General features: G+C 40.6%; 1 protein-coding gene across 1 annotated transcript in view; it reads left to right on the forward strand.

Moving 5' to 3' along the window:
- Positions 1 to 13994, forward strand: part of SLC30A8 (solute carrier family 30 member 8) — a 31871-nt gene extending 17877 nt beyond the window's left edge. Inside the window, exons 4-8 of the mRNA XM_032316463.1 lie at positions 2228 to 2381; positions 6009 to 6159; positions 7739 to 7844; positions 11824 to 11958; positions 13292 to 13994. Coding sequence (XP_032172354.1) covers positions 2228 to 2381; positions 6009 to 6159; positions 7739 to 7844; positions 11824 to 11958; positions 13292 to 13437 — 692 coding nt within the window. The 3' untranslated portion in view covers positions 13438 to 13994. The remainder of the gene's footprint in view (positions 1 to 2227; positions 2382 to 6008; positions 6160 to 7738; positions 7845 to 11823; positions 11959 to 13291) is intronic.
- The last annotated feature ends 1084 nt before the right edge of the window (positions 13995 to 15078 follow it).

Below are 15078 nucleotides of genomic sequence, written 5' to 3' on the forward strand. Positions count from 1 at the left end.
GGAAAGCCTCGTTCAAAAATCCCTTAGAGGCGTGTTGGTGTACACAATGTAAAGGATGTGAGTGTGGGAACATGTATTCTCGATGTTGATTTGGCAAAAAGATAAATTGTGCTCCCCCTACTCCAATGGGACAATAAGAACATCTGTATGGCTTTAACAAACACCCCAGTCCAAGGTCTCAGTGTATGGTAACAGCCACCATACCATTCATTAGGCTACTCTGCATCTGGGAGGGAGGGTGACATAAAGCTTCTACCATTTTGCCAACTAAGGGACAGAGAGCCCAAGACAGCTGGAGAAATTAAAGAAGTTCCCACAGGTAAGTTGAGAATAGAATGTGAAGGGGAATTTAGGGCAGAGCGAGGCTGACAGAGCCTACCTTCCTTGAAAGCTACCGTTAGATACAGACCACAACATATATACTGACAGTGTGGGCTGTGGTTTTTCAAGCTTGGGCTGGTAGGAAGTTCTAATTTCACACCAAATAATTTATCATCACAAGTGTTTTTTGAATTTCCTTTCCTTTACCATTCAGAGAGAGTAGGAGAAGGAGAGCGAGAAAGGAGGCAATAAACATCAATAAAAAGAATTTGTGACAATGTGATCTGAAGATGCTTTCCAGTCCCTGAACAGTGCTACGTTTGGAAAATGTGTATCTTTGGCTGAGCACCTGCCATTTTTCTGTATACATTTTCACATGTACTTCCCCCTTTCTGATACTATTGGTCAAAGTTGTTTTGCAAACATAGGATGTTTTGTAAACATGGACAGAACTTAGAATTTAGAATCCTGCTTGTATTTTCTCAAATATTTTCTCCTGGGAATGGAAGCCCATGAGCCTGGAAGACAAACGCTGTCCACTAGAACTCTCTGCTTCAGAAGAAATGTTCTATCATATAGAGTATAATGTGGCCATAGAGCACTTTCTTTTCTTTTTAATTTAAATTTTTTTTAAAGTAGGCTCCACACCCAGCATGGAGCCCACCATGGGGTTTGAACTCATGACCCTGAGATCAGGACCTGAGCTGGGATCAAGAGGCAGATGCTCAACCAACTGAGTGACCCAGGTGCCCTAATAGAGTACTTTCAACGTGGCTACTGCTACTGAAGAACCGGATTTTTAATTTTACTTAATTTAAGTGGAAACAGCCACATGGGATGATGGTCCCCATGCGAGGCAGCACCGCTTTAGACATAAAGGTGAAAGTGAACTAGCTTGTCCACATGTAATTTCATGGATGGCTTTGTTTAGGAAGAAGCTAACTACAAAAAGCGAATTTATTTAAAAAAAATTTAGTGGCTATTAAGACAGGCACCATGCGGATGTGGTAACAATCATGAAGGTTGTGTTTTGTAAATGACCCAAGTCTGGGAAACAATAACCCCACACTAGGAAGCGATATGTTACACTGTTCTGCTTTAGAAGAGGGAAGGCCGGAAGTCCGGAATGTGCCTGGCCACTGACTGCCAGAGATTTCTAGACCCTCCTAGGCTTTTAGTAGCTACTTACAAGGTTAAGTTAAAGATCAGGGTGAGGTGTTAAAAACTCCTAAGTGAACAAAGGTGCTTTATTCAGCCTGCAGACTAAACATTACCTTATCTTTAAATATTCATGTAAATGTCTCCACACATACTTCTTTTCCATATGTTGTTCTTAAAATGCAGTCAAAGTGTTGATGTACCTCTGAGCTTGCCTCTGTGTTTATAATACATTGGGTTGGCAAATGAAACTCATTTTCATCAAGTGCCCTCTGAAGCCTTCCCTTGTTACTATTTTATTCCACACAAGGTACCAGTACTGGCAAATTGTAAATGTTTTATGGCGAAATTAAGAATTTCTAAACACATTGTACTCTTTGTGTCTCATTATTTCATCCCCTAATAAGTTTCAATCATTTTAGCACCTGTTTAAATTAAAATCCCCAAGGAAAAGAGCAATGGCAGATAGCAATTAAATGCTCTAAATATTTGCTAGAAATTACCTAGTAATATGGAGCATACTGAACTCAGACACTGGTGTTTTGTGAATGCAACATTCAAGTGCCTCATCTTAGTGCCAAAACCCATCCACACTTTCGCTTTGTGAATCACTGAGTGAACTAGTTTAAAGCCTCTTTGGGGTGGGGGGCAGGGTGCATCAAGGAACTTTAATGCCTTCGGACTCTTGGGAGATTAAGGTGATTCACAAATTCTTTGTGTATGGGTGTCTGTGTGCTTGAATCCCTAGAGATCCTTGGTGCCCTGCTGTCCATCCTGTGCATCTGGGTGGTGACTGGGGTCTTGGTGTACCTGGCATTCGAACGGCTGCTCCACCCCGATTACCAGATCCAGGCGACTGTGATGATCCTAGTTTCCGGCTGTGCTGTGGCAGCCAACATTATGTAAGTCTCCCCACCCACTGTCCATCGACATTGTCTTCAACCCTGTGTGGATGCAGATGGTATGGTTTGGGTTGATGTTGTTTATTTTTGTTTAATTCTTCCTACTTGTGAAGATGGTAAATTGAATAAATTGCCAACGGGGTAGGGCGGAGGCAGGATCTGAGTCTGGATCCACCAGGTCCGGAATCGAGCTCCTAACCAGTCTGCTCTCTCCTGCAGCTGATGGTTCCATGCGACATAGGACTTATTCCTATCTAGGTTTTTGTTACACAAACACATTATGGGTTCCCAGAGGGCTGGGTTGGAAGGTCTCTTAAATTTTTATTTACTTCAGTTCCTTTTCTACTTTTGAATTCTCTTTTGCAACATCCCTATAAAACAGTCATCAGTGTCCTATATTTTAAAGGAACTAATAATAGGGAGTTCATTTTTCTCCAAAGCAATTTATTTTATCTTTATATCATTGTGACTGCATGAAAATTCCTTCTTAAGCTGTATTAGCTAAACTCTCTCTTTAGTTTCTACCTGTTGGTCCATTCCCTTATCCAAGTAGTCTTAATTCGTTCTCATGAGACATGCGATGTCTTACTGGACATGTGATCATTGCCATATTGCTGTTCTCTTACCCAGATGAACTATCTGATTGTTCATGATAAGGGGGTTTTGAGGCCAGGCCTTTGATCTTTTTTGGTTGATTTGTTCCTTCCCATTTGATAGCTTGATTCTGGGCAATGCTACTTAAAACTCTATTATCTATCTATCTATCCATCTACTTAAGAATCATCTGTGGTAGACAGAATAATGCCCCTTCAAAGATTTCCACATTCTAATCCTTGGAACTTCTGAGTATGTTAACTTACATGGCAAAAAGAACGTTGCAAATGTGATTAAGTTAAGGATGGACTTTGAGATGGGGAAATCTCCCATCTGTCTGGGTTATCCAGACAGGCCCAGTGTAACCAGAAAGATCCTTGTTAAGAGGGACATTTGAGGTCAGAGGGAAGGGAAGATGCTGCATTGTTGGCTTTGAAGATAAAGGATCCTGGAGCCAACAAATATAAGTTACCTCCCGAAGCTGGAAAAGGTAAGACAGCAAATTCTCTCCTAGAGTCTCTATAAGGAATGCAGTCCTGCATACCACTGATCTCCAGAACTATAAAATAATACATGTACGTTGTTCTAAGCCCCAAAGTCTTAAGATAACTTGTTATAGCAGCAAAAAAGAGACTCATACACTATGTATCATCTGTCTTTCAATGCAACATGACACATGCAATGAGATAGGCTCATACATGAAAGTGAAGAAGACAGTGACAGAAGAAGAATTGCATTTTAAAGAGTGTCTTTTAAGGGAGGGCACAATGGAATCCCTGGTATTAGGGGAAAATCTAAATGTGTACATTTTGGAAAAGCTCCTCAGTTCACTCTAATCCCTTACCTTGTGCCTGCCTCAGTTCCTTTCTTCTTGGTGTGCAAATCATCGCTCAAAATCTCTGAGATTTGCTCGACCACTCTGAGAGGGGTATTGACTGCTATTAGTGAGTAGATCCCTATTTCCATCCTGCTAACTTGAAAATGTGTTTCGTATTGGCACCAGGAGAAAAAGTGTGTGGAGACTAATGCAAATCTATCTCCACAAGGAGACAGATAAGGCAGAGCACATGTGCTGCTGACTGGAGGTCAATAACATTGTCTTTGTATAAGGAGAACAGTATGTCCACAAGACAGCAGGGAAAATGAAAATATTAATAATTTCATGAGAGTTCTATGTCATATAGGTTGTGTTGATGCTACATGAATATGAAGGACACACCTAGTTAACTACCCCATAAATCGAGAACCCTGATGATCAAGTCTGAGTTTCTAAATAGATACCATCCAAATTTTCTTCTTACTGCAATTGCTTTTGAACTTTGACCTTAACGCTGCAGGTGCTTCTCATACTTGGAAAGACAAGGAAATGGAAAGTGGTAACTTCCCTGTGCAAGTAAGTAGTTATTTATGGATAAAGATACTGAGTGACTATAATGTTTTCTCCCAGAGCTGGGATTACAGGTTTCAAGTAATGCTAGATGCTGCGTTGTCTGAATACAGAAATATCAGAACCAGAATTTCAATACAACTCGAGTGCTTTGTCTGACTGTTTTGTTAGCTATAGCACCACTTCTTAGTAGACTTGCTAAAATTATAATTTTTAAAAATTTATTTGGGTCTTTTTAAAATCTCTGCCATCTCCATCATACTTAAAGCTACTTGGGGGAGGGACCATGTCTATTTTACTCACCTTTATACCTCAAGCATTTAACAGTGCCTGCACACAAGAGCCCCAAAGGAAGTTGTTTTTTTTTTAATAAAATGAGTAAAAGAATGAATGACAATATGATAAGCACACATGAATAGACTTAGAAAAAGGGTATGTTTAACTGTCAGCCGAATCAGGCTGTCTGAAGATTCTTAAGTGGAAACTATTAATTAAGGGTGAATTTCTGCCTTAGCAGCAACTGTCTAAAAACTGTGCATTATGTAATGATCAAATAGCAGTCATTCTACCTTATGGTGATGACCTTACATTTTACAAGACACTTTACTGGTGAATAGACTGGGATACCTGGTACTAAACAATAATTTTTTAAAACTTTGCTCCAAAATAAGATCAGGTACATAATTTATAGTGCCTAATACTTATCTCCTTGACTTGGATAGGAAATATTAAATTTTACAATATGTTCTATATAGGAAGAGAACGAGTCTGCAGCTCATACTCTTAGGACCATATAAAATATACATATGTATATATGTATATATTTCTCTCTATATATTTGCATGTTAAATTACATACATATTTACGTATATATTTAAAATACATTACTATATTTGAGTTTCTTGTTAATAGCTATATATATATATATATATATAAACACATGACTATCATCACAGGCCATTAAAAAATTATTCAGATTTTAAGTTCTCATAGGAATGCACAAAATTGGGTGTCTGGGTTATGGACATTGGGGAGGGTATGTGATATGGTGAGTGCTGTGAAGTGTATAAGCCTGATGATTCACAGATGTGTACCCCTGGGGCAAATAATACATTATATGTTGCTAAAAATAATTATAAACACTTTTTAAATTATTTTTTAAATGCACAAAATTAAGTAAAATATTTTTAAAAATCTGACCTTGATGAGATTTTATTTTTTTCCTACCCCTTTCTGCAGCTTTTGCATTTGAAACCAGTACATTTATTTAGCTCCCACCAAAGCTCAGCTTTAAGGCTAGCTTAGTGCCTGACACTCAGTAGACCCTCAATAAATACTTCCTCTCCTCATTGCCAAATAGTTTCATCTAGGAAGTGATGCTTTCCAGTTTTCATGTGAACCAGAGTAGCATTGGGTAGATGGAAGAGAAAGCAGAGGTGAATTTTGTTGTCTGTCCTCATATAAAAATTTAAAATTCTATGATGCGTGTATTTTCCAAATTAGTCCAAAATAGTACATTTTACAGCATTAATATTTTAACTCTCTGAGACCCAGCATAATACATGCTCTTGCCAACTCTCCATTATGCTGCATAGGTTTTCAAGGGCTAACCTCATGTGTGCCAAGAACACCCTTCTCTCTTTCAGGCTAAGCGTGATTCTGCACCAACGACATCCCAGTGACAATCACAAGGACGTGCAACCTAATGCCAGTGTCCAGGCAGCTTTTGTGCATGCCCTTGGAGATCTCTTTCAGAGCATCAGTGTGTTAACCAGTGCACTTATTATCTACTTTAAGGTGAGAATGTTTGCATTTACTTACTGTCATCCTAAGTTTATAGATTAGGTAGTAGAGAAGCTGACCTGTCAAAATTAACTTAAATGAGGGTGGACAGCTTATATTTGCCTATACTAACTGCTCTGCAGGGTTTACACAAGCAAACAAATATTTGAAGCCTGAAAACTTAGCCTTTCCAAATTCCTAAGTGCTGTGCCTTCAACTGTAGGGCTACAGTATTTCCAGAAAGCAGTTCCTTCTGTCATGGAGTTAAGGTGAACAGCAATGGGACCATGGATACCTTAGGATTCTTGGGTTGTATGCAGCAGAAAAGATGTCTAGCTTACTTAAGCAAAGATATATTTATTGGATGAAATTTACTAGATGTACTCTTGACAGAAATCAAGGTAGAAATAAGGGCAACATTGGGTATTTTAGATTTTAGAAACTTATCCACATTCTGGCCCAGGCACCAATGCAGACATGAATGTGATTCGACCAATTTTTTTCCTCCATATTATGCTGGAGATTCACATTTCTGGGGGAAAGAGTCACAGACTAAGGTTGGGTCTTCTAACTGCTGCTTGGCTGGAGAGGGAGAGCATCCGACCGAGCGACTGCCCCACCAATATCACCCACAATGGGAAAGATAATTCTCCTCCCCAAAGGAGGGTATTAATAAGAAGTTGGATGGATCCTGGATGAGCCTCTGACCCTAAACAAACATTTGCTACAGATCTGTTATATCAAGAACTAATAGAAGTGGGTTGGGGTGTAGGTAGGGGGGAATGGAGAAGGGCATTTAGCTCTGTCATCTGTATCTTGGTCATCCAGTTAGCAGGGACCAATCATTTTTACTAAAATATGGAAACACATAAATAAAAATTACAAAGACGTTATCATTAGAAGCTTTACATTTAAGGCAAAAGTGATCAAACTTGTATGGGTTAGTGGAGTTGAGAGTTTCCCAGAGGTACTGAGGCATGGACTTTTCTATGGAACAGAACTTCATCAAGGGCAGAAGAGCAAGTCAGTCAGCCTGAAGCTAAGGGTGCCAGTGGTGAGACAGGGCAAGAATGAGGCCTCAGCTCATACTCTTAGGACTTAATCAAAGATGCCTGCTGCAAATATATGTCATCCTGAAGAGGGAAAGAAAGGAATGAACCCCAGACTGCCAAGACCAAGCTCCAGCTGAACCTCGGTCCTATGCAACCTCTGGGCAGGACATACTCTTTTTTCTCATCATGAGGAGAACTGGAAAACCATTGAATATTGTATAAACTTGTGCATATTTTCATCCCATACTCTGGGCTTCTATTAATTTGAGAAAAGTCCAATCAGGCCTTCGGAGAGAACACTCAAGGATACTTTCCCTGTACATCTTAAATTTACTTTTGACATTTCTTCAGTCATGGATAGTTTGAAGCATAAAGAAGGATTGAGTCTCCAGGATGTCTTGGCTCTGAGTTGAAGGTCAAGTGTCAGGGAGGTGAACGGATACTAGTGTGAAAAAGTAGCAGGGACGTTTACTTATTCTATTCATTAGATTTTTTGCACGGAAGGCCCGAATTCAGTTAACTGAAGTCCTTTTATTTTCTAGCCAGACTATAAGCTGGCTGACCCAATCTGCACATTCGTCTTTTCCATCCTGGTTCTGGCCAGCACCGTCACTGTGTTAAAGGACTTTTCCATCTTACTCATGGAAGGTAGGAGTGATTTTATTATTATATCCAGGGTCAAGGTTTTCTCTTCCTTATAATCACAGAAGGGAATGGCATCGAGACATGTCCACCATTAATTCATGTTCTAAGGAAGATATACATTTATAAGGAATTTTATGAAAACAAATATTATGATTTTTATTCATATGGGAACAAGTAAAAAGAACTGGCTTCTCTTTCCTCCAGCAACTATTAAATGATATGGCACAGTATAAAAACAATTTGTACAAATGCTTAGGACAGATATCGAGGGAGATATTGCAAAAATATAAGGTCCTCACTAAATATATGGAAAATACCTAAGAAAAGTGGAATGATTTCTCTCGCATACAGCATTATAACTACTATAAAGGGCTTGCCTCAAACCCTGGTTAGACCAGGTCAGCAATGTTCCCATTTCAGTGCATCAGAATCACTTGGGGTCTGCTGGGTCCACCTCCATATTCCTAACCAGTAGGTCTGGAGACGGGCCCAAGAATTTGAATTTCTAACAAGGTGCTGATGCTGCTGGTCCAGCGACCACACCTTGAGAACAAATGGAATAGTCTTTTCATGGCACTTAAAGGGTTACTACATGAGTACTACTACGTTACTACTTAAAGGGCACTAGAAAATTTAATCAGAATTAGAGGTTTGCATCACATCAAGCATTTAGATGATATAACAGATATAACAGATCTGTTATATCAAGACCTTGGCTTGAACTTTTCTTTTTTGTCCAGCACATTTTGATATAAGGCCAACACAGTCTCAGAGCACAGGTGCCTTGACCAAAGCCCACACTTTCTTAACATTCACCACCAAGTACACATTTAAGGGTTTTGTCCTGTTGGCCCCATAACTGTTAGAGTACTTGTACTTAGTGAAGTTTTCTAAATATAAAGAAAGGTACAAAATTACAAGAAGCTTCCCCACTTCTCCACCTTTGAAATCTCAACCCCATTCTTCAAAGGTAACACCTACTAGTAAGTTGGTATGTACCTGTCCAGAAATATTTTGCATTTACATATATATGTGCCTGAAATATATATGTACTTATATACTGTGCGTCTTTTTTTATACAAACAGAATTATGCATTGATACAATATTTTGTTCTGCATCTTGCTTTCTTTGATTGGAGGTCTTTCCACATTAGTACATACAGAAATACACCCTATTCCTTTCCATGGTACAAATATTCCACTGTCTGCATGTACCTGCTTATTGCTGGATATTAGAAATATCAGTGTAATCATAATCCTATACATATATATTTTTTAGTGCTTGTATATCTGTAGCATAACTCCTAGAAGTGGTATTGCTATTTCAAAAGTTATGTGCATTTTACAATTTGATAGATATTGCCATTTCTGCCAAAGATACCATATCAATTTCTCTCCCACCAACAGCATTTGAGAATGCCTCACATCCTCACCACCGAGTATTACCAAAATGTTGATTCTTGTCTAATCTGATAGGTGAAATATTATAGGTTATTGATTCCATATGCATTCCTTCATTACAAGAGATATTGAGTGATGTTTCATATATTTATTAGTCTGGGTAATTATTTTTTAAACACTAATTTGGGTATTTTCCTGGGTGCATTGATATGTCTGCAGATTCTCCCTCAGGGGGAAAAAAAAATTTCTAGTATATGATGGAGCACTGAAGCCAGTGGGAACATACCCTTTTGCTTGTCAACATTATTTTATAGAATAAAATCATTAACCGTAGATCTGTGTTCTCCATAAAAGTAAAGAGACAATCAAGGCAAGAGGGAAGGGGGTAATGGGATTGTGATTCCATCTCAAGGGTCTGAGACAATGACAACAGGCCTTCAGGGGGTCACATGACACTCCTCAGAGGTGACACATTAGGCTTAATAGTCAGCTCTGGGTTGTAAGACTTAGTCTCTGACATTTGTGTAACATTTCATACTCAAACCATGAACATGAGAATCGGATGTCCCCCTTCTCTATCTGGCCTTAGCAATGGTTCTTAACCTCTCTGACTCCCAGTTCCCTCTCTTCCAATTAAATAGGAATTGTGACACTGATAATTAGCTATTAAAGTCCTTACAGCTATTAAGTAAGCTAATCATTATGAATACAGTACTTAGCCGAAACCTTGACATATGGTAGTTTCTCAATAAAGGTACGTTATTATCATTGCACTACAACAATGTCAACCATGACTCCATACACATTCTATGGCTAATCTAAGAAATCTTTTAATTTGTTTCCCTGGGCTTTGTGCAGCTCACAGAGTAAAAGAACATGATCTTTGCTATCTCCATTAAATAATATGAAGTGGGATTAAACTAAACTCAAACTGTATTAGCCCTGAGAACGAAATCCCCATGAGCAAGGTTTTTAAATACTGGAAAAGGAGGGTTAAGGATTCCCTATTCCTTTAAGTGAGCTGTTCTTGAGTATCTGTTTATTTCAATCCTTTGGGAAGCTTTTTAAAATACTTATGCCCAGGCCCCATACACAGAGACTCTGATTTAACTGACTCAGGTGGGGGCTGGCTTTGATGTTTTTTTTAACACGCAGCCAAGCTTGAGAACTACTGCAAGGTAGAGCTGCCCAGTGGTTCATAAATGTTAATGCAATGGTTTTCAGATTTGGCTGTGTGTTAGGTACCAGATGGGCTGTAACAACAGTGATGCTTCATCTTATCCCCAGTGGATCTGACTTAATCGGTCTTGGGTGTACCCTGGTAATCAGGATTCCTAAAATCTCCTCTGATGATACTAATGTGCCTTCAAGGTGAAGAGCCACTTTGAAAGTGTGTCGATTTCAGACCCCCACCCATAGACATTTTCTTCGGGATGACTGGAATGGAGCTAAGGCATATTTATTTTTAAGAAACATAGCAGGTGTTTGTGTTGTGTATATATGATTGAAGTGGAAGCTAAAAGGTAGACCTCCTTAGAAATCTCTTCTACAGCATCCTCTTTGGGTCATTGTTAGTTGGCAGGGATTTATTTATTGCATCAACTGGCTTTATCGGTATTATGCTGGTTGAGCTGATCTCCCCCCGCCCCCCCCCCAAAAAACTTACATTAAACTGCTGTGTTCTATAATTCTAACTCACCATTGGCCCGGCTTCTCTCTATCCAAAGCAAGGACACTTACACTTTTATATCCTCTCATCTTCCAAATGACAGTCCTTGCAATGTCTGAAAAAAGTGATCTTTCTGCCTTGAGATTTCACTAAGGCCGGAGGATTGCCAGTTCCTGCGGCCTGAAACAATAGCTGATTGGCTGACAGGGTCCCTACCTTCCTCTCTGCCTCCACCCCACTCCTTTTGAAGCAAGGATGATGTCAAATTCTTCTATTATAAGATCCGGACATTAAACCCTGACTAATGCACCTAAATCAATAACAATTCTATAAACTGAATAATAAGGTGGCAATATAATGTTAGTATCAACTATTAACACAATTCAGAAAGTGACCCATTGGATAACCACTATTTACACAGCATTCCAAGTGTACAAAGAACCAACATTTTCCCATTTGCTCCTCAAAGAACTCAAGTGTACCTACTGCTCTTACCAGCCCTATTTCAATCACAGATATGCTGAGGATCAGAGAAGTTCCAAGATTTCAGTAAATTCATGGTAGTCATGAATGCTAACCTGAAATTCTTTGATACCAAGTCCCACGTTTCTTCATTTTGCTTTCTAAAGTGTATGCAAAGATCATTAGAAAAAGCTCAGTTAGTTTAATAACACACCCTGAAAACAGAGAATGATTACTATGGTTGGGTATTGCATAGTAAAGTCTGCAAACGTTCTTTGATGTCAAACTCTTTGAGTCACATGAATCTGAATCGTAAGCATCTGAAGTAAAAAAACAGAGAAAGGGGGGCACATTGATATTCTGGAGCAGATTTTGTGGCCCTATCTAGCCATGTAAATGAGCTGTACTTCATTAAATAAGGAGCAGCCCCCCTCCCTTTCCTCCTGTCAGGGGTGCCCAAGAACCTGACTTACGATGGAGTGAAGGAGCGCATCTGGGCGGTGGACGGAGTGGAGTCGGTGCACGGCTTGCACATCTGGTCTCTAGCCATGAACCAAGTGATCCTCTCGGCTCATGTTGTTGCAGGTCAGTGCATTCCTTAAACACCCCACCCGAGTTCAGTTCTCATCCTGTAAGCTCAATAGTTCCCCTCCTTTTTGTAGAGTTGCCCTTAGTGTCCCCTGCCTACCAGAACAACAGTAGAGTGTTTCCTTTTACCAAAGGCCTTTGAAAACATCTCTTGTCAATGTTACCGTAGCAACAATACTGAAGGCACCCCCTGAGGGTAGCCGGTAGAATAAATGGTTTAAATGCCTCCCAGACTTCAAGGTCTTAGACTCTGAAAATTAGACCTCACCTGTTTGACTTGGTGTCCAATCAGTTAAATAACGGCTGAATTCAACAATAAATCTTCATTGAATATCTCCTGTTCTAAGATGCTCTGCCTATCACTGAAGATACAAAGGGGACGGAGCCATGGGTCCCCTCCTTAAGGTTCTAACAAGCTAAGAGACGTGCTAGCAGGGTTTAATGGCGGTTCCTCTCACTGGATGGTTAGAAATTCTGTGATCATGGGAGATAATTCTTAGGATGTTGGGTTTATTTTAAAAACCATTTTCTCAGGTAGAAGGTGATTTGTTCGTTCTGTGTCCTTGGGCTGGGGACATAGGCAGTGGGGGAGAGGTGGCGAGGGCCTCCCTCCCTGCCTCAGGAGACAGCTCAGACGAAATGGTATGTCAGGCAGCTAACACATAACTCAAGAAGTCAGAGGCAGGCCCCGGAATGACAGCAACAGGCATTTGAGGACTCTGCTTTCTTAGACAACCTCATCTCTGCTGAGAGGCTCAGATCTGGCTACCAGTAATTTATAGCATCCGCGACACCAATATTTCACTGCAGATGGAAGAGTCTAGTAAACAATCAGGTTACTATGGAGGGAACCTGACAGCCTCTTGATACATTTTGGGACAAGAGGAAAGATGACAGTGAGGTTGCTGCTCTAAGAAAAATCTGGGGGGAGCTCTAAATGTTCCCATAATATAATATTGATGAGATACAAGGGCTACAACCCCAGAGATCTCTGGGAACTGGTGGAAAGGGATGTATGAGAAATAAACAGGTTTGTGTTACCTTTCTTCAGGCCTTATCTTCCCTTCTATGCTCAGCTGCTAAGTGTGCCAGACCCCAGAGAGAACTATGGGAGAGTTCCCATAGTGATGGGTACTTTGCTGCACTTGAACTTCAACATCTTGTCTGTGCGAATGGTGCTGATTGTCAAAGCCAATATGGCTTCTTCTGAGTGCTCTGCTTATGTCCCTCTCCATCAGGTCCAAGACAAAGTACTTGAAGGGGGGGAAATGGAGCAGTCACCCAGGTGTGTGCAATCAGTGCCCATCTCCCCGTGGTTCTTTCTCAACAGCAGCCAGCCGTGACAGCCAGGCCGTTCGGAGAGAGATTGTTCAAGTCCTCAGCAGCAGCTTTACGGTGCACTCACTCACCATTCAGATGGAATCTCCAGCCGACCAGGACCCCGACTGCTTTTTCTGTGAAGACCCCCGGGACTAGCTCAGTCACAACGTCAACTGTTCGGTTTCGACGGGCCCCTATATGCTGCTCTGCAGTTCCCAACACAGAAGAAAGAAAGAACCAAAGGAAGAGGTTTGAGAAATTCATGATACAGTCCAGTGCACATTTCATCCTTCTTCATTGAGCTCCGCCCACTGTAAATGAAACTCCAGTGAGATTCATCAGCCAATTGGATCATCAACTCATGGGTGGCTGTGTTCAGTTACAGGAATGTGCGTATAGCCTGTCCCTGACTGGGGCTGAAATAACAGCTGTTTGTAACTGGAGGCAGTAAAAAGCTAGCCTCCCTTCAATAATGCATCCTGAGGATGAGTGGGTAAAACTGAAGTCGGGAAAGTCTTATTAGGAGTTGGCCCCTGGGAATTCTCCCAAAACGTGCGAAGCAAAAGAAGAGTCAAGTTCAGGGGGACTCTGGAGGTCTCAGACCACACTATAAATTGACTCTCTCATGCAGTATAATATGATTGGGAGCAGTACCTTTGTGCTTCCTACTCACATCACTATTCCCTAAATGGGGTTAGAAAGGTCCTCTTTCCCTTTTGCTTCCAAATTATGTTTTAATATGTCTGAAACTAAGGGCACCGGGGTGGCTCAGTGGGTTAAAGCCTCTGCCTTCAGCTCAGGTCATGATCTCAGGGTCCCAGGATCGAGCCGCGCATCGGGCTCTCTGCTCTGCGGGGAGCCTGCTTTCTCCACTCTCTCTGCCTGCCTCTCTGGCTACTTGTGATCTCTGTCAAATAAATAAATAAAATATTTTTTAAAATGTCTGAAACTATTGAATGACATTTTACTTGCCTGTATAAAAGCTCCGGACAGATGAAAAATTATGAAATTGTTGCTTTTTGAGTGTCTTCCTGTAGTGTGACCTAATAAGAAAACAAGGAGGCACAGAACATCAGGGTTCTTATCCCAGGTCACCTGGAAAATAATTTAGTCAAAGAATTAAGAACTCTCAGGTCTTCAATAATATTGTCTGCCCAGATATTATACTAGGCTATTTAGATGTGTCACCTCATTTTATTTGAATGCCAACATTAGAAAGTTAGAATTAATACCATCATTGTATAGCTAAGAACATAGGCTCACAGAGGTTAAGTACCTCAACCAATGTCATTTATTTGCTCATTCATTCAATGTGGGCTATGGACTTGGTGAATTATGTCAATATGGCCTTTGTGTTCGTGGAGTTCCTTCCCTTTTGTAGGGGAGACAGGCATTCCACCAGTAACCACCAAGAACGTCCTACGAATAGTGGCAAGTGATGAGAGAAGAGAGCCTGGTTTAGAATGGGGCAAGTCAGTGGAGAGCCTCTCTGAAGAAACAGCATCCAAGTTGAGACTTCAATAGGCAAGTAGGTGATAGCCAAGTGAATTATAGGAGGAAGTACATTCTGGAAGAAGCAGGAGCATGAGTGAACACCAAGGAGAAAGAACTTGGTGCACGGGAGGAAATGAGAAGGCCCTTGTGGCTAGAGGGTGTGTAAGGGTAAGGGATGCATTAAAAAAAACATGGAGGACACGAAGGAGGAGAGAGGAGCAAGTGCTGTTGGCAAGGCAAGATCCTCTCATTTGGAGTCATTGATTGTATCATTCCATGCTTCCAGCACTGACTGTAACTCAC

Source organism: Mustela erminea, chromosome 16 (assembly GCF_009829155.1).
Source record: "Mustela erminea isolate mMusErm1 chromosome 16, mMusErm1.Pri, whole genome shotgun sequence".
Classification (NCBI taxonomy): domain Eukaryota; kingdom Metazoa; phylum Chordata; class Mammalia; order Carnivora; family Mustelidae; genus Mustela; species Mustela erminea.